This window comes from Pristiophorus japonicus, chromosome 8, assembly GCF_044704955.1.
Source record: "Pristiophorus japonicus isolate sPriJap1 chromosome 8, sPriJap1.hap1, whole genome shotgun sequence".
Classification (NCBI taxonomy): Eukaryota; Metazoa; Chordata; class Chondrichthyes; family Pristiophoridae; genus Pristiophorus; species Pristiophorus japonicus.
In genome coordinates, this window is record NC_091984.1 from 25,251,349 (window position 1) to 25,271,438 (window position 20,090).

Consider the following 20,090-nt stretch of genomic DNA (forward strand, 5'->3'; position numbering starts at 1 on the left):
GAGAAACTTCTTCACCCAGAGAGTGGTGAACCTGTGGAATTCTCTACCACAGAAAGTTGTTGAGGCCAATTCGCTAAATATATTCAAAAAGGAGTTAGATGTAGTTCTTACTACTAGGGGGATCAAGGGGTATGGCGAGAAAGCAGGAATGGGGTACTGAAGTTGCATGTTCAGCCATGAACTCATTGAATGGCGGTGCAGGCTCGAAGGGCTGAATGGCCTACTCCTGCACCTATTTTCTATGTTCCTATGTTTGCTATCCACTATATCCAGGCCCCTCAAAATTTTGTACACCTCAATGAGGTCTCCTCTCAACCTCCTCTGTTCCAATGAGAACAAACCCAGCCTATCCAATTCTTCTCATAGCTAAGATTCTCCATTCCAGGCAGCATCCTACTAAATTTCCTCTCTAGTGCAATCAAGTCCTTCCTATAATACGGCGACCAGAACTGCACGCATTACTTCAGATGTAGCCTAACCAGAGTATTCTACAATTTAAGCATAACCTCCCTGCTCTTGCCTTTATTGGCCAAGGCATAAAATACAAGCATTCCGTATGCCGCCTTAACCACCTTATCCACCTGGCCTGCTACTTTCAGGAATCTGTGGACAAGCACTCCAAGCTCCCTTTGTTCATCTACACTATTAAGTGGACTACCGCTTAATGTGTATACCCTTTCATTATTAGCCCTCCCAAAGTGCACTACCTCACACTTCTCCAAATTAAATTCCATTTGCCACTGCTCTGCCCACCGAACCAGTAGATTGATATCCTCCTGCAGTCCATGACTTTCCTCTTCATTATCAACCACACAGCCAATTTTAGTGTCATCTGCAAACTTCTTAATCATACTCCCTATATTCAAATCTAAATCATTGATATATATCACCAAAAAGCAAAGGACCCAGTACTGAGCCCTGCGGAACCCCATTAGAAACATCCTTCCAGTCACAAAAACATCCATCAACCATTACCCTTTGCTTCCTACTTCTAAGCCAATTTTGGATCCAACTTGCCACTTTGCCCTGGATCCCATGGGCTTTAACCTTCGTGACCAGTCTACCATGTGGGACCTTATCAAAAGTTTTGCTAAAGTCCATATGCACTACCCTCATCGACCCTCTTGGTTACCTCCTCAAAAAAAATTCAATCAGGTTAGTCAAACACGATCTTCCCTCAACAAATCCGTGCTGACTGTCCCTCATTAATCCTTGCCTATCCAAATGTAGATTTATCCTTTCAGGATTTTTTCCAATAATTTTCCCACCACTGAGGGATCATGGGGCCATGTGCCATGCCATAGATAAGGCGTCGCAGTTGAGCACCATATTTACTGAAAAGACATCAAGATCAGGCACAAAAAAGTTCACAATTTCTTTCAAAAGCTTGATCATCTAGAAAATCTACTAGCCCCAATAAGATAGGTGTTCCAGTTCTCAAAATAAAACTCCTTATTCAAGGAACTGACTACTTTCCTGGTACATGATTTTTTATTGTCCCATGTCAACTGGTGTTAACCCATCCACACGGAAAGCAACAAATATTGTGCTTACCCAGATTAAGGGATAAAAGTCAGATCTCAGTGTATGTAAGTCAGTGTTCCTAATACCTATCCTCAGAATTAATTAAAGCCACAGTGAATGAGTATTTCGATCACAAACTCTAATTTTGTCAATATTTTAGCATCAGGATGAATTGGTTTACCTGTGACATCAATTTAATTGTTCTTAAATGACTCTCTACATGAGAGATAGCATGGCCTTTTCTATCCCGTGTTGTAAATAATTCAATTCTGCTGGTTTGTACGGTTTAGGACTGCCGAGTCCAGGAGCAAGAGAGAGATTTCCTCTCTCGCCTGTCTACAATATTCCATTGCTGGGTGGATGTGGCAGACAGCTGTGCAATCCATCCTCTGCAAGATCATGACTGAAGCAGCACGTCAAGGGCCCATGTGCGCTGCTGCATCTCTATATCCATTCATAACACTTGCGCAGGTGATCTGTATCAAAGCTTCATATGCCTTCCAGTTCTGCAGAACTCTTGGAGTGTCATCTGGAACTCTACCCCTTGCATTTTCTATTATATTTAAGAAATCAAGGCCAAAGGCTGTGGTCAGTAGTCCAGGATACCATTAAGATTAAAAAGTGAAAAAGAAGGTCTGCCAAACCACAAATTAGTGGCACTAAAGAAAGTGTGAGCAAGGCTGTCCGACTGAAGTAGTACAAGGAAAAACTGAAGTTTAAATAACAGTCCAAGTTTTATAACCACCTATTTGATTTGTACGTTGAACTGAAATGGTTTGAAATATTTCTTATTTGCTTGTTTCATAAGTGATAAGATAACCTCTTTCTCGGTAGACGTCAGCAAGTTGCCCCAAGAGCAGGTACTCCAGGATTTAGAGCACCAGAAGTCCTAATGAAGTGCCCACATCAGACGTCAGGTATGGAAGTATTAAAACAAGTTTTTATTTAGCTTATAAAATGGAAAACAAAACTTGGGTAATGTGGTGGTGGGAGGGATAGTTGTTTGAAATTACCCTTTCCCTTGAAGCTTTCTTCAAAAAAAACTTTCTACCTCCTATTGGGCCCAAGTTTCCACATGATTTGCGGCTGATTTTTAGGAGCAACTGGTGGAGAACGGACTATCTTCGAAATCGCAATTCTCCACATTTTTTTTCTGCAGTTCTAGTCAGGTAGAACAGTTCTACTTTGGAACAGAATTTTTTCTTCAAAAGGGGGCGTGTCCGGCCACTGACGCCTGATTTCAAAGTTTCCACAGTGAAAACGTACTCCAAACTAAGTTAGAATGGAGCAAATGAAGATTTTTGTAGAACTGAAAAAACCTGTTCCACACATTAAAAAATCAGGCGCAGGTTACAAATTAGGCGTCCAGAACGAGGTGGGGGGGGGGGTGGGGGGGAAGGGAAGTCATTAAATTCTACAATAAATCCTTATTTATACTTCTACAAATATTATACAATAAATCCAACCTGAATAAACATTTATAAGCAAAGAAAAGATTAAATAAACCATCTTCCTACCTGTGAAAGTGCTTCAGGCACGGAGAATACTGCAGTCAGCCTGAGGCACCCGTTCTTCCCGCGGGGGGGGAGGAGGCGCCCGTTCTTTCCCGCGGTGGGGGGGGAGGAGCCCGTTCTTTCCGCCGGGGGGGGGGAGAGGAGGCACCCGTTCTTCCTGCGGCGGGGTGAGGGGGGGAGAAGGCGCCCATTCTTCCCGTGGGGAGGAGACAGTGAGAAGGCTGAAAGTGCTGATGTGCTTTTATTAAAAAAATGTTCAAAAATTAAACAGCTACAAAGAACTACAAAAATGGCCGAGTGCCAATGTTTCCTTCACACTGAGCATGCGCGAACGCTCCAACGCGCACGCGCAGCGTTGCCGGCAGGAAAAAAACTAATTTAAATAGTACCCGCCCCTCCCACTTACAAAATCGGCGCGAGTGTAGGCTCTGCCCCCCTGGGCGCCGCACCAGGCAGACGAGGAGCTGCAGAACGCTCCAGAATCGCGAGGTTTTTTTTAGGCGTCGTTTTAGGCGCGAAAAACGGGCGCTCCAGCTCGGAGGGGCGCCCGTTTTTTATCGCGTGGAAACTTGGGGCCCATTGAGAGGAAACATTTACTCGTGTGCAGGTCATAAACCAATTGGAGATCCAACAAGCCAGGTCTACTACCTCGAATAGACCAATTTGAATGATGTATTGGGAGTTGTGACTTCGGCCACGTGTTGATCTAAACAAGGATCAGCATCCTCTCACTCTTTCTTGATGTAATTGCTGGCACTCAAATTCTCATCAGAACTGGCCGGGAGACATTCCTAGCCTTTCCTGAAATTTGGATTGTGAATTTCATGAACCCTCTGTGTACAAAGGAATTATCTGTGTTGGAATAAATGACTAAATTCTCTTGCTATATGTTTCTAATGAAGCCCCCAGACTTGCTAAAGCCTTATTTAGTTGCCTCCTAAAATGCCACATACAGGATAGAACATCAGAAAGGTGGATTGGTACTTCAGTATTCAGTGCACTGTGGAGGAGAACAATGATGCTTCACATTTCTTTTCCTTAAACAGTCTTGCCCGTGGTGCCAGAGTTAGTCAGAGTTGAGTACTTTTACACAACAAGGGAAAATAGGCAGTGAGTCACCGCAGGCTGCCATCGACTGAAGACTGGCAACATTTGGGGCAACAGCTCATCTAATTGCTCACTCTCACAGGGCTAATGTATAATGCTGATGGAGCCAAAATTAAGAAAGCAAATTGAAATAAAATTAGGGATGTGTTTTCCTCCTTCAGCTATTTGTATTCATTGGATTTTATTTTTATTGTATTAATTTAAAAGATATTAGGATTCATCCCTAAAATTAACACTGGGATAACCAAATTAACTCATTATCTTGCAAGTAACACAACAAACCCATCAAAAAGTATGTTTTATAATGTGTTATAGTATAAAACAAATACAATTTTAAATAAAAATGCTTTTCCTGTCGCATTGTACTGATGTGAGACAAACCATCAGAACTTTTGTCAAAGTATTTTTTATTCGATAATATGCAGATTGGCCAGATCAAATCCACACCAGTAATGAAGTCCCATACAGGAAATCTCACACTGAGGAATGTATGTAGATCAAATTAGGCCATCTTATACACACAACTTTTTTTTTTGAAATAACCATCATCTTTATGCCGGGTATTTTTTGTTTGTAACCATTTTTCCATGTGACACGTTGCAAATTTATCCAAAGTAGCCTAATATTTCAAACTAGGAATGTTTTAAATTTAGCTTCAAGCACATATGGGATAAATTTTTTGAGTCCTGAAGTTCATTTCCTGTTTTTCAACTAATATGCTCTGTTTACTGTTTTGCTGTGCACTTTCTTTAAAAATGCGAGTTATATGCTCAGTGTTATCTGTGTTACACTAGAACTAACTCGTGCATAGAGGAGGTTGCTAATAGTAGGTCATTTTTTTCTGGCAGCATTATATTAAGTATATATATTTTTGGTGGCACAGCTGCCCAGTGCTGTGTCTGCAGACCATGAGCAGAGTGCTTGGTTTATAGGAAAATCTCTGGTGGGTAGAAATGAATATAAATGGATACCAACTGAATCAAACAGTTGGGTTAAAGTCTGATTCAGCTGCACCACTTCATGTTTTCCTTTCCTATGTAAAATATTTTTGCAAATAAGAGTCAATTATTAAATGAGTAAAACATTTGATCTTTAGACAGAAAATGAAACACAGATTTTTGTGTAAGATTCAGCATCAGTGTTCATTATGTGGGATACGGAATCTGTTAAAAATTATGTGCGTGTTAATGCTCAGTATATTACAGAAATATGTTTTATATTTTGCTCATGAAAATGTAAAATTCAGCTACAAAAAATATTTTTCTATATAAAACAACTTTTTAAACTTTGTAGAAAATACTGAACTCTTCCATGCAATCTGTTGTAACACTTTTAAAATGTGTATGTCTATATTTGGATGGATGTGAGAAATGAGATGCTTTTAGCCTTGGCTTTTCTGCGAAGGCCCAAAATGTGCTTTGCTTCGCAGCTATTGACATGTGGTCTGCAGGCGTCGTCTTCCTTTCCTTGTTGAGTGCCCGATATCCATTTTTCAAAGCCAGTGATGATTTAACTGCATTGGCACAGATTATGACTATTCGTGGATCGAAGGAAACCATCCAGGCTGCTAAATCATTTGGTATGGATATAAATTCTTTAAAAATCAATAACTTTGTTTTGTCTATTACCAATAATGTTTCAAGTTTATTAAGACCGATAATATTTTTTCAATGCCCAATAATTTTAGAAGGCTGCTTTGTCAAAGGCAGTATTCAGGCATACTTGTACATGGCACAGATGTTTTTAAACATTCTTTGAATATCTTCCAGTATGTACACTGAACAGTATTCGCTCCATATTACTTAAACTGGAACAATGTAAAACTTCTCTATCAAGATAACTTAAAATTATCGATAGGAGTCACAATACATAATTGTGACATCCAGTCCTCCCCATTGATTTTCAAGTTATATGTATTATTTTATGTGTAATTGATCACATAGATTGGTCAGTATAACATACTGACATTAGGCATTTTTGACCAGGCAAGTTGATTAGTAGAAGTAGTCAGTGTTAATCTGATTTCCGGTATGTAAACTGATATTCAGACTCGTTTTTCAGCTCTGGTATCACCCCGGAATGTGGGAACTGCATACTATTATGAAGAGAAAGCTGCAAAATGCAGACTAATTAAGTCATTGAAAAAATTAGGGAGAAAGGAGAATTGAACTTGCAATGTGGAGAAAATGGGAGAAAGCAGGGTTGGTTAATTAAACATTGGGGTGGAGAGAAAACAGTTTTTTATGAAAAGAAAAGGCAAGCACTCATTAAAGTTACAAAAATTGGAAATGAAAAGAAGTGAATTTGAAAAAAAAGATCAGGTGAAACTAGTATGGAGTAAAATAAGAACTAAAAATAAAATATTAAAATAATCAAATATCCAGGGACTCCAATGATTCAGCAATGAGCACATTTACTGTGCAATGTGGTACTGAGTCATATATAGCTATTTATAGCATAGATGGATTTAAGGGCAAGTTAGATAAGTACACGAGGAAGAAAGGAATAAAAAGGATATGATGAGATGAAGTAAATAGAGCGGGAGAAGGCTCATGTGGAGCATAAGCACTGACCGAATGGTCTGTTTCTGTGCTGTAAATTCTATGTAATATAAGAAGGTTCCAGATTTGAATCCCTGGTCTATGCTGAGTTAGCCAATCTCAGCCAGGATGGCTTTGAGGTTGTTACAGTTGATTGCAATACACTCTGACTGAGAGGGAGAGCCAGTGAGGTTCACATAACTGATTGCTGTCTAACCTGTGGATGTCAGGCAAGAACAGGATCAAGCTTTGCATTGATGCCTCAATATTTGAAAAGCTTGTCTAGGCTAATGTACAAGAAATGGCCTCTTGGTCAAGGTTCTGCAATACTGCCAGTGCTCATGAAACTCTACCCTTGCGTGCGTCAAGAAAGATTGGGGATAGGGAAATAGAATTAATATTCCAGCAACAAAAATTAGGAATACTGTGGAACAACATGTTGAAGCTTCACACAGCATCACAAATGGTGTGATGTGTGTTGTACTTCACCACGGAGGGACAGATTCCTGCTATGTTTCTATGGGTACTGGCTGAGTGGAGGAAGGAGCTTATCTGAAACACACAGGAAAAGAGAGACTGGCCATAGGCCACGCTTGCACATATTCGAGCAGCTCAATCAAAGGCAGCCGAAATGGTGGAAGACCTGCAGAGTGAAGAAAATAACCTGGAAATTCAGCAAGTTACTTCACTGGGAAAATAAGTAACGGGCAATATATAAAAAATAAATAAGTTAAGTAATTGAAGTCACTTTGAACCTGATCTGTAATGCAAAAACCTAAATTAGAGTCTTCTACAGTTTATTTGGCAGTTGTGAAAGGTTTAATATGGATATGCAGAATTTGATGAGCGAGTCCTAGACTGGAAAGTTTTTACTCCAAGAAGCTCTGTATCACAGCATTTAACAGCTTAAAACTGACCAGGCATGTTTCTAGTGTAGCCAAAAGTCTTCGTACTTAAAGATGCAAGGGATAGTTGTCTGTGAGACGGTGCATAATTGGCAGGAAAACTCAAATATGTTGAGTTTTAGAATACAAAAAAAGTCTCCTTTTTTTTCCATAGTTCACTTAAAGGAAATGTCAGTATGTGACCTTTTCATATTTTTAAGAGTTTTCAACAATTACCATATTTGTTCCAAACTTGAATCACTTGAGAGTATCATAGACAAATGACCTAAGTTAATGTTGTTTCCTTTTGTGCAATATGCTAAATATACCTTTTATTTTGAAAATGTTTGTACAGAATTGTTTTACTGCAGTTTCAGCTGCATGTAATACGGGTTGTATTTAGGTTTTGTTGCAGACAAACATGTCTTGTTTATTAAAAAGTTCCAAGGAGTGGTTGGTCATTGAGTTAGCACACTCCCTTTTCAAGTCCATACCGATGGTTTTTCTCATTGCCAGATGTAATACTCCTATCTGAAATGACTTTTGCGCAGCTTGACGCAGTTCCTAGTGGGTACATAGACATGTTTTGTTAATTATACAATTCTAAGTCACTGCCAGTGCACAAAGCATATTGCTTATGGGCTTTCTCATTGCCAGATGTAATTGGCCTGAGTGAAAGGACTTTCAGATAATTTGATGCAGTCCTATTGGGCATAAGCTCGCAGTAGAGAAATAGAATTGAAAAGCAGAGAGTTATGTTAAACTTCTATAGAACTTTGCTTGGTCCACTCTCACAGTTCTGGTCTCTCTATTACAAAAATGATACAGCGGGATTGGAGAAGGTGTAAAAAGATTTACAGGATTGATACCAGAAATGAGCGATTCTAACTATCAGTAAAACAGGCTGCAGCTCTTTTCTCTAGAAAAGAGAATGCAGAAGGATGACCTGATGGAAGTCTTTAAAATTATGAAAGGGTTTGAAGGGGTAGCTGTAGAGAAGATGTTTCCACTTGTGGGAAAGTCCAAAATTAAAGGACATAAATATAACATAGTCACTAATAAATCCAATAAGGAATTCAAAAGAAACTTCTTTACCCATAGAGGGATTAGTATGTGGAATGTGTACCATTGGAGTATTTGAGGCGAACAGCATAGATGCATTTAAGGGGCAGCTAGATAAGCACATGCGGGAGAAAGGAATCGATTATGTTGATGGAATTAGATGCAGTAGAATGGGAGGAGGCTCATGTGGGGCATAAACACTGGCATAGACCTGTTGGGCCGAAAGGCCTGTGTCTGTACTGTACATTCCATGTCAAAAATACAAAGCTGTCCATAATTCAGGAATAAATCACCAACCTTGTTCAGAGAGACCTCGTGGATCACTGGTGTGTAAATGGGAAAAAATCGCTCCACTTGAGAGGAGGTGCCTTTCTGTAGCTAGGGTTAAGATGTATTGTTGGGGCAGAGTAGGGAGAGCTTTATTCTGCATATTCCTGTGCTATACCTGATCCAGGAATACTCCATGTTGGTGATAAATGAACAAATAATAAAATATGTAGCAGTAGCCCAGGCATAAGAGCTATGCTCTTGAACTTATGCCTTGCTGTGAACATATGTACTGTTAACTGTGGTCTGCTGTGTCACCAACCAGAATAGGAGTCACTTTCTGACTTCAGTGCAAACTGCACATCAGCTAACCTCCTATTAATGGCACAAAATGAGACAGTGTCAGGAGAAAAATCAGAATCCTTTATAGGGAGGGTTCTCCTGACCTAGATAAATTCTCATCTGGCATTATTGATCTCCAGAGATTCTTGAGTATCGTCATGGCTCTTGAAAGGTCCGGTATAGAGGAGCTAGAGGTTCAACAGGCATTTGCGCTGGATTCCAAGAATTCCTTTACCCTAAAAGACTATGGACTGGATTTTGCTGGCACTCGGAGGGCGGGTTTGGAGGCGGGTCTGCTGTCAAAATCTAAAATATTGAGAGCGGGGCAGTAGCCCGCTCTGAACCCTCCTCCGTGTAAGTTTCCCAAGTGCCGGCTCTGTCTGCGCTTTGTAGACCTGGCACTAAGCGGTGGGTGAGCCAGTTGAAATACTTAAGAGGGTGTTGCATTTTACCAACTACTAACCACAGGGCATCAGCACCCGACCACATTGCTGCCCGGGACCCCAGGGATGGCCTTGCTATGGCCAGATTTACTTCACTTGACGCTCTCCACCCTGGCTGGCACATGATGTGCCAGGTTGGCACCACGCCACCCCATAAAGCATTCCCACAATGCCCAAGCCATTCCTTTCACACTCATCGCCATTGCGGGGGGTACCATTCTGACTCACCATTCACTACAACTCCCAAAGCCACTTCCAAAGGAGCACACAAATCTGTCCAAGAAGGCAAATGTGTTCAAAATAAAGATTTCAATGTTTGACAACACATTAGAAGAAACTCTACATGAACATTGGCAAAAAGACGCAAGTGCCTACCCTTGTGTATCGTTAGTTGATATGATTGGACAAGGATGAGGGCGAGTGTGAGGGGTAGCTAGTGAGATGGAGGAGTGATAATGTAGAGAGAGAAGAATGGGTGGAGGTGCAATGTATATTGGTGTGAGTAAGGATGTGCAGGAGTAAGGTAGGGAAGGCAGACATGGGGATGTGATGAGAGGCACAGCAGGATGAAGTTGAGCGTGGCTTTGCAGTAACATTTCATGATCTGCTGAGATTATTGAACGGTTTGCACCACTGCAACCAGGTCCTCCTGACCACATCTGCTTGTTCTCTCCTGTACAATGTGCAACAGGCTGTGTGGTGTCCTGGGGAGGCCTCTTCCACCCATTGGAAGAGAAAAGAACCTCCATGCGTGCTCTGAATCCCTCCATAAACATATGGAGGGAGTCATGGGAGAGCTTGGTGCATCCGTGCACCTTTGTGCAGTGTTTGCAGCATCTCAGTGCTGCAGAGCACTAACCGCACAACTGTCAAAATGAATGTGGGCATGGTCCCTTTAAGGAAACTGGCTGATGACGTGTCATCAAATGACATCATCCGATCCGCTTCCTTTTAATTGGCCGGGACCAACACAAGGCGGGCTTAACGAGCCCAATCGGGCCAAAGCACTTTAACAGCGCGCGATGAAACCGGGAGCGGGGTCTCAGTCCGCCATCTGCTTCGGCCGCATATAGCCCCCCTCAGTCGGTGAAATCGCGACCTATAAGTTCGTCATTTTAATTCATCGGTTCACGTTGCTAGATTAGGACTCCAAATTTGTTGACTCCCACAATGCTATTTTTGGCTGTGACATACCTTTGGCAAGATGAACTGTAGGGTAGCACCCATGGTTTATGAAAGGCATTTGGAAACGGTAGTCTTTGGGTCAATAGGATTCTGAGCAAACAAATTTAGGATCATTTTAGCAGTGGCTGTTGGATCCACATGAAGAAGTATCTCTCAGAAGCCATCTGCAGAGTCACCTGGAATAGTATGCATCCTTTGATTCACCATTTTACCCTTACTGTGCTCTAGGCTAGTCTCGAGACACGGGGCTTCAGAATCCTACCGTTAATTTTTGGAATATGGTAAACTCCCCTACTATTGGTATGCTCGTATTTATGTGTGAGAGTTGAACGTTCTTCATTCTGACTCGCCGTGGCTTAGAGTTCTTTTGCTGTTTTAATGTTGGAAATTTCAATGCTCTCGATATTTCCCAGTACTGATACTGCCAGAAAAAGGCATTAAACATCGACGGGTTGGGGAAGATCACCTGCCTGCTCAGCGTGATTTTCTTAAATTTCTGTTATGGTTGCAGTTCATACCCCAATGGTTCGAAATCTTTTTTTGTGGACACAAGTGGAAGTGTGCTACTTGTACCCAATTATGCTTTGCTTCAGGTACAGAATAGGAGGTGTGCAGTCAGCACAGTAGTAGTGGTGGGAGAGGAAAATTGGATGCATGTGAAATTTAAAGGGATGGGGACAATTAAAGAGAAATGTAACAGTAATGTGGCAAAAATAAATCTGAAAGCCTTTGCTAAAGGCTCAAAAAGCATCTAAACCTATTGGCATCCTTAGCCAAACCTGAAAGAATAAGGAATTAAGATGTGGCAGGAGTAATAACGGCGGGGGAAACCCAAGGTGCGTGCATGCAAATGCAGAAAAGTGACAGAGCAGCCCAGGATCCCACCCCCTGTCTTCTGGTGGTGCTACTTGAGGTGGTTACTAGAAAGGTTGTTCTGTACCACTCAACAGCACCATCCCCATAAGTCAACGTTCTAGCATGCCTGCCAGAAAGTGGAGCTAAATTTCAGGCTGCAGCTCAACATACTGTCACTGGATGTGCCAGCCCTATGCTGTATGATAGCTGCAGGTGTCCTTGCAGACAATAGCATGGTTCTGTTTCCCTGTCTGTTGACACAGACGCTGAGGCCAGTTCCTCACGGTCTTTGCCAATTGTGTGTGCCAGGTGTTTGCAGATTTTCTTGTGGCATCTTTGCTGTTGTGACCAATCAGAGCGCACAAGCTGTTGATCATCCTGGCATGCCACCTTGCATGTAGAGCCATGGAAGGTATTGAGGTGCTTCTCGGGATGCATCCAATATCATGCTTAGTCAGACATTCACATATCTGAGTTGTACCGTTTTGGGCCTACTTCCTTTGGGAGCACGAGTCTCTGCATATACTAATCCTCTGCCAAACGATACAGTGCATTTTTGTTACATCCTTCCTGTTCTTCCCAAAAGTAAAGATAATAATGGGTTTCCCGTTGGGAATTCCCTATGTCCTGTGTGAAGGGGAAAATTTACCCTGGCAATCCTGGACACCTGTTTTATCCAGGCACGAACAGGAAATAAAGCAACTCACGTAAAAATAACAAAGTAGGGTGCATACCAAAGCAAAATACTGCGGATGTTGGAAATCTGAAATAATAACAGGAAAAGCTTGAAACACTCAGCAGGTCAGACAGCATCTGTGGAGAGAGAAACAGAGTTAACGTTTCAGGTCAATGACCTTTCGTCAGAACTGGAAAAAGTTAGCGATGTAACAGGCTTTAAGCAAGGGCAGGGAAAGGGGGGAGGGGAGAAAATAATAAGAGGTCTGTGATTGGGTGGAAGGCAGGAGAGATTAAATGACCAGACGTTACAATTGTACATGATAGGGTGCATGATGGTCGTCTTGCCTCACTTGCATGGAACTGCTTAAAAATAAGTCGGAGCTTGCTGTGGCCACCAGATATGATGGTGAAAAATAGGATGGGGGCAATAGTAGGCAGAGACCTAGTGTGAGAGATCTCTACCCCATTTACTGATTGGGTTTACCCAAGTGTAAAATGCAGGCTACCAGATGTGTAAATAATTTTCCCATTGACAGCAGAAGTCTATTTGCATTTGTGACTGATCTTCTTACAGAGAATGAAAACTATACATCAGGATAGTAATTCATATTTCCAGTGCTGCCAGCCCTAGCCTTAAAGCACACATTACATTTTAACCCAAATGTTTTTTAGTGTTGCAAAATCCATTTGTTTTTGCACTTTCATTGTGTGCAATATATGCTGTCTATATGTAAAAGATGAGAGTAAATTCAACTCGTGTCATTTCTGTATTCTAGGTAAATCTCTCTCATGCAGCAAGGAATGTCCAAAATTGGATTTGAGGACTCTGTGCGAAAGACTGCGAGGAACAGACTGCTTAAATAAAAGAAAATCAAGCCAAAAGAGCGAGCCAGTGGAGTTTTCACGTATCACTGGCAGTGTGCCAGGTCCAGATATAAAGGTCGATGAAAAGAAGGAAAAGGTTGATTTCTTGACGCACAAACGAGAGCTTCACAGCCAGCCAAAAAAAGTCAAGCAGGATATTCAGTGGGACTCTGATTTCAAAAGCATAGCTAGATCGTCGGATAGGAAGGGTTGGAATAGGGTCCCAGATCTAGCATATGAGCTGCTAGACAAGCTTTTAGATTTGAACCCGGCGACTAGGATAACCGCAGAAAGGGCTTTGAAGCACCCATTCTTTGAAGGCATGTAACTCAGATTGGGATATTAAATGATGTGAGTTGTATGTGTGGGATAAGCACAGAAGTACATGATTTAATAGTGACAAGGGCTCTCATTGTAGTCAAACTTTGTTGAAATGAAGGGCTTGACATTGATTCAGAATTTTCCACTAAAGCAAGTTAATCAGCCAACCTCCTTTCGAACCAGCTATTGAATTTCTTAATTTTTGACACATTCATGACCACTGCCACTCCCTAGCCCCCTTCTCCAATCCCTCGCACTCTTTTAAGAGTTTAATTGCCAAACTGCTTTTAATTAAAAAGTAGCAAATGTGTGCATCTAGGGATTTTATTTAAAATAATTTTATTTTCCTCCCCAACACTTCTGCGTCACACAACATTCTTCACCCAAGCGAGGAGGCAAGAGGCCTGCTTATCTCAGCCAATGCTCATCTCAGCCAATGCTCCAGTAGAGCCAACAGCCTGGATTGGCAGATCCTCCACAAGTGTCTGCATATGTTGTTGAAGATAACTAACATCAAAACCGAGTGGAATTCATTTCGCCACTTGCTGAGAAAGTCAATGTGAATTTTTTTTAAAGAGGAATTGCACCCCTCTGTTATCGAAAGTCCAGCGGTACCAATATCCTGTGCCATTGCTCATTCAGCATTTGCATTTTTCGTCTCCTATTTATACCCCTTTTAAAGCAATCTCCTCAAATGAAATGATATGGTAGTCTTGCCTGCCTCAATCTCCTGTGGTACTTGTCAAGTCCGTTCCTTAGTCACATCAGTTACTGGTTACAATAATATTTATTGAAGGCAGCAGCGCCGTAGTCTGACAGGACAGTTTGGTAACTATTGGTAGCGGAGGTGAACAACATCCAAATAAATGCTCATTTATTTCTCAACCTTTAGTGCTTGCCTTTATCTTAGACTTTAATGTCACTCTAAAAATGTTTTTGCAATTACCTTGTGCTTCTCTAGTGTTATTTTTGTGTTATACATTTTTTTAGACTTTCTTTTGGTTTGTAGTTTTGAGAAACATTAGCTGCCAAAACTGTTTATAATTTTATTCCAGACATGTATCTAGCAAAACATTAAAATATATAAAAATGTTTTGCACTTTTAACTTATTGCATATGTTTTCAAAACATCCAGTGGTGCTGTGTGCAGTTTCTGGCACCAGTTTGATTACTCAGCTGCAGATAAGTGAATCAGAACAGAAACTGGCATTTCTGCCAACAACTGGTACTTTTTAAATAAAATGAACAGCTTTAGGAGGGCGCGCACACACTTCAAAGAACTCTCAAATTTACATTTGATAACATTTGAAGTTTTTGGCTGTCTCTTTTGGTAACTGAACTTTTAATGTATGCCAATATTTGCTTTATTTTTTTGTAATTTGTAAATTACCCAGGCTTTACTGTGCCTCTCTCCCTCCACTCTACAATTAATGGCAGAGCTTTCAGCCATCTCTGGACCTCCTTCCCTAAATCCCCATCCTTCTCTCCCTCCATCCCTACCTTTGAAAGCCCCCAAATCATTCTCCAATCAAGGTTCAGGACACCTTTCCATATTCCCCTACAAAGGCCCAACATCTGCTCCTTTGCCTCCTCAATAAAGTACCATGGATTGTTTTTTTTCTGCATTAAAGGAGTTTTATAAATGCAAGTTGTTTCACTTTTTATGTGCGAGCAGTAGTTCACTAGCTGCATCAATCTCAATCCTGCTTAGTCATGTATGAGTGCAGTGTCGTAGCTACATGATGTTGATTATATTTGTAATTTGTTGCGATTAAAGCCCCGCACAAGAGTAGTTCCAGTGTGGTGGCCCAGTTTAAAATCAATCTCCGTCAATGGGGTTGTGACGATAGGAGGGGCATTGGGGGAAAAAAGAAAGCCTTAAATTTGGCAACTGTTAGTGAGTTTTGCGTTGGAGGTTCGAGCATCACGAGATCAAAATTAACCACTTTAATGGGAAACTGATGTTAAGTTGATGGTATCTTGTGCTGAAATAGTGAATTTGTAATAGCCATGTGGCACTCCAGGCTGCTTGAAACCTGTAACGCATCCAAAAATAATCAGCAGCTGGAGTTTAAAATTATCCTTTCAATAACATTTACTGAAATGGAGCTCGAATCTACAAAAGAACTGCATCAGATATCTCTACCATTCTTCACGTGTGCACTTCACTGTATTGCAAAATCAATTTTAAAGTGACCACGTTCTGAGTGCTTATTTTCCCGGGAAAACATTACACCCTAACGCATGATGTTGCATTTATTAAAAGCAGGCTATTAACTGACTGGTTGACCTTTCAGGAAAGCAAACTAGCACTTTATACCTTCTGGAGCTGGTCATTAGTGAGCATTGCACTGTGAATGTATTTTATGCTCACAAATCAAATTTCCATAGGCAACAGGTGCAGTCAAAGTGCATCCATTAGTTTTGCTTCATAAACTTAGGTATGAGGGTGGTGAGCAAACTCATCTATCCAGAATTTTGCAGGATATTTTTGTGCTTCTGTGAAAATCATATTTCTGAATTTTTTTTCATTCATTCACAGGATGTGTGCATCATTCACATTTATTACCCACTCGCTAATTGACCTTAACTAAGTGGCTTACTAGGCCATTTCAGAGGGCAGATTGAGTCAACCACATTGCTGTGGGTCTGGAGTCACATATAGGCCAGACCTTGTAAGGATGGCAGATTTCCTTCCCTGAAAGACAATAGCTTTTTATCCCAGATTTGTGTAATTATAAGCTGCCGTGGTGGGATTTGAACTTCTGTCATTCGTCCAGGCCTCGGAATTACTAGTCCAATACCATAACCACTATGCTACTGTTCCCTTAACCGCCTTTTCCACCCGTATTTTGGTCCAAAAATGCCCGTTTTGCTCCAAGGATGTCCCATTTGTTGGCGAAGCCACTGCTGTCACTTTTTTGCATTACGTTTGTGATAATAGGACAATGAAGTGGAAGTGAAGCTGAATTAGAAAAACAGCAGAGGAAAAAATGTGTTTCTAGGGGTGGTGCAGGATTGCTTCCCTGCCCTATTTCCTGGACAGCCAATGTAGTCAGAGACTATTCTGAATTTAATCTCTCATAAACCAGATACAGTACATAAGACAGAAATAATAGGAATATCTAGGGTCCGGTGAACTTATCGGAATATAAATGCTGTCAAAGATGTGCAAAAATGACTTCAAAAGAATGGACTTTAAAGCAATTGCAAATAAGTTCAGGTTATTTACAGCACAATAATGGTTGTGATATTTACAGAAGAAAGGTTGGATTTATTCAATTAACTTGAAGTTACAATCAATGAATTCTAGTCAAATCAAAATAGATTCAATAGTATCAGTGTGGCTGAATAGGGTACAAGGATTAATATTGTGGTTAAGCAGAAGATTTCTGAAACATAAAAGTATTTTGTAGGTGTGGACTGGATAAAATTGTCAAGACTGGCAACAGCAGGTTATATACGCGCACACATTTAATATAATGCTGAAAACAGGTGAAGTAACAGTAAAGGTGTTTCCAAATACAGGATACCGAGAGAAAGAAGGCGTTGGTTTACTTAATTATAACGAGAAGCATTAAGAAATGGCAGCATTAAGTATTTACAGAAAGAGGAACAGTTGACATTGGATATGATACTTCCAAGCAATGCACTCTTGTTTCAAACAGATGTTTCAAAGAATAATTTTATATGCCTAGATTTTCCTCTGCTCTTGTTTTGCTTTTGAAGTACACTTTCCTCCGTGGTCACACTGACCAGCAGGGCCAAACCATTTACCCACTGGTAAGAATGGTGCTGCGGTGCTGTTGCCAGAATGGACAGAACTGTTTGTCCTTGATGCCCGTGGTGACCATGCCACCCAGACTAACCACATTACCTATTTATTTATATCTCTGACTTAGGAACCTAGCCAAGTGTTCAACCAGCATTTGGGAGAGCGAATCGATTGGTGCAGTAAATGAATATACTTTCACCTCGGGAACGTGAATTTAAATCCAACTTTAACTGACTATAAAAGCCTTAATTCTATGCTGGTAGTAAGGGCCCAAATAGAATTACATAGAATTTACAGAAATTGGCTATTTGACCCAACTCGTGACTGTTGGTGTTTTTGCTCCATGGGTCTCCTCCCATTCCTTCTGCCTTTCAGCATATCTTTCTATTACCGTTCTCGCATGTACTCGTCTAGAATGGAGTCTGGCCGGTTTTAATGTGTTTCCCAGTGGATGTGGATCCACTGTATACAACTGGTATGGACTAAATTCAGTCTCAGAGCCTCCGTTGAAGGGTTTTTTTAAAAATTCATTCTCGGGATGTGGACATCGCTGGCAAGACCAGCATTTACTGCCCATTCCTGATTACCCTTGAGAAGATTGTAGTGAGCCACGGTTGCAGTTTGTGTGGTGTGCTGTTAGGGAGTTCCAGGATTTTGATCCAGCGGCGATGAAGGAATGGCGATATATTTCCCAAGTCAGGATCACTTGCAGGTGATGGTGTTCTTATGCGCCTGCTGCTCTCATCCTTCTAGTGGACGCTGTGGGTTTGGGAGGTACTGCCGAAGAAGCCTTGGTGAGTTGCTGCAGTGCATCTTGTAGATAGTGTATCTTGTAGATGGTACATACTGCAGCCACGATGTGCCGTTGCAGTGAATGTTTAAGGTGGTGGATGGGGTGCCGATCAAACGAGCTGTTTTTTCCTGGATGGTGTCAAGCTTGTGTGTTGTTGGAGCTGCACTCGTCCAGACAAGTAGAGAGTATTCCATCACACTCAAGACTTGTGCCTTGTAGATAGTGGAAAGGCTTTGGGGAGTCGGGGTGAGTCACTCGTTGCTGAATACCCAGCCTCTGACCTGCTCTTATAGCCACAGTATTTATGGGGTTGGTCCAGTTATGTTTCTGGTCAGTGGTGACCCCCAGGTTGTTGATGGTGAGAGATTTGACGATGGTAATGCCGTTGAATATCAAGGAGAGATTGTTAGACTTTCTCTTATTGGAGATAGTCTTTGTGTGGCACAAAAATTACTTACGAATTGAGTCCTAGCCTGAATGTTGTCCAGGTCTTGCTGCATCCTGACACAGACTGCTGCATTATCTGAGGAATTGTAAATGGAACTGAACACTGCAATCATTTTTTAAAATTCGTTCATGGGATGTAGAAGTTGCTGACAAGCCCGGCATTTATTGCCTATCCCTAATTGGCCTTAAGAAACTAGCAGTGAGTCACATTCTTGAACCGCAGAGAACAATTAAATGTCAACCACATTGCTGTGGGCCTGGAGTCACACATAGGCCAGATCAGGTAAGGGCAGTAGGTTTCCTTTCCTAAAGGACATTAGTGAACCAGATGGGTTTTTATGACTATCCAGTAGTTTCAAGGTCACCATTTTTATTTAAGAACATAAGAAATAGGAGCAGGAGTAGGCCAATTAGCCACTCGAACCTGCTCCACCATTAAATAAGATCATGGCTGATCTGATCATGGACTCAGCTCCACTTCCCGGACCGCTCCCCATAACCCTTTATTCCCTTATCGCTCAAAAACCTGTCTATCCCTGCCTTAAATGTATTCAATGACCCAGCCTCCACAGCTGTCTGGTGCAGAGAATTCCACGGATTTACAACCCTCTGAGAGAAAAAATTCCTCCTCATCTCAGTTTTAAATGAGTGGCCCCTTATTCTGAGACTATGCCCCCTAGTTTTAGTTTCCCCTATGAGTGGAAATATCCTCTGTGCATCCACCGTGTCGAGCTCCTTCATTATCTTATATGTCTTGATAAGATCTCTCATTCTTCTGAACTCCAATGAGTATAAGCCCAACCTAGTCAACCCCCCATCTCTGGAATCGCCTAGTGAATCTTCTCTGAACAGCCTCCAATGCAAGTATATCCTGCCTTAAATACGGAGACCAAAACTACGCAGTATTCTAGATGTGGCCTCATCAATACTCTTGTAGCAGGACTTCTCTGCTTTTATACTCCATCCCCCTTGCAATAAAGGCCAGCATTCCATTTGCCTTCTTGATTACTTGCTGTACCTGCATACTAACTTTTTGTATTTCATGTACAAGGACCCCCAGGTCTCTCTGTACTGCAGCACTTTGCAATTTTTCTCTATTTAAATTCTAATTTTCTTTTCTATTTTTTCTGCCAAAGTGGATAACCTCATATTTTCCCACATTATATTCCATCTGCCAATTTTTTTCCCCACTCACTTAGCCTGTCTATATCTCTCTGCAGATTTTTTGTGTCCTCACAATTTGCCTTCCCACCCATCTTTGTATCATCAGCAAACTTGGTTACATTACACTTGGTCCCTTCATCCAAGTCATTAATATAGATGTAAGTAATTGACGCCCCAGCACCAATCCCTGTGGCACCCCACTAGTTACTGTTTGCCAACCAGAAAATGACCCATTTATCCCGATTCTCTGTTTTCTGTTAGTTAGCCAATCCTCCATCCATGCTAATATATTACCCCAACTCCGTGAACTTTTATCTTGTGCGGT

General features: G+C 41.3%; 1 protein-coding gene across 7 annotated transcripts in view; it reads left to right on the top strand.

The window, feature by feature from the left end:
- cdc7 (cell division cycle 7 homolog (S. cerevisiae)) overlaps positions 1-14,471 on the top strand; it is a 62,011-nt gene extending 47,540 nt beyond the window's left edge. For all 7 annotated transcript variants that reach the window (XM_070886587.1, XM_070886581.1, XM_070886582.1 and 4 more), the window contains 3 exons: positions 2,359-2,441; positions 5,575-5,724; positions 13,178-14,471. In XM_070886587.1, the coding sequence (XP_070742688.1) occupies positions 2,359-2,441; positions 5,575-5,724; positions 13,178-13,593 (649 nt within the window). In that variant the 3' untranslated portion in view covers positions 13,594-14,471. The remainder of the gene's footprint in view (positions 1-2,358; positions 2,442-5,574; positions 5,725-13,177) is intronic.
- Positions 14,472-20,090: the final 5,619 nt, after the last annotated feature.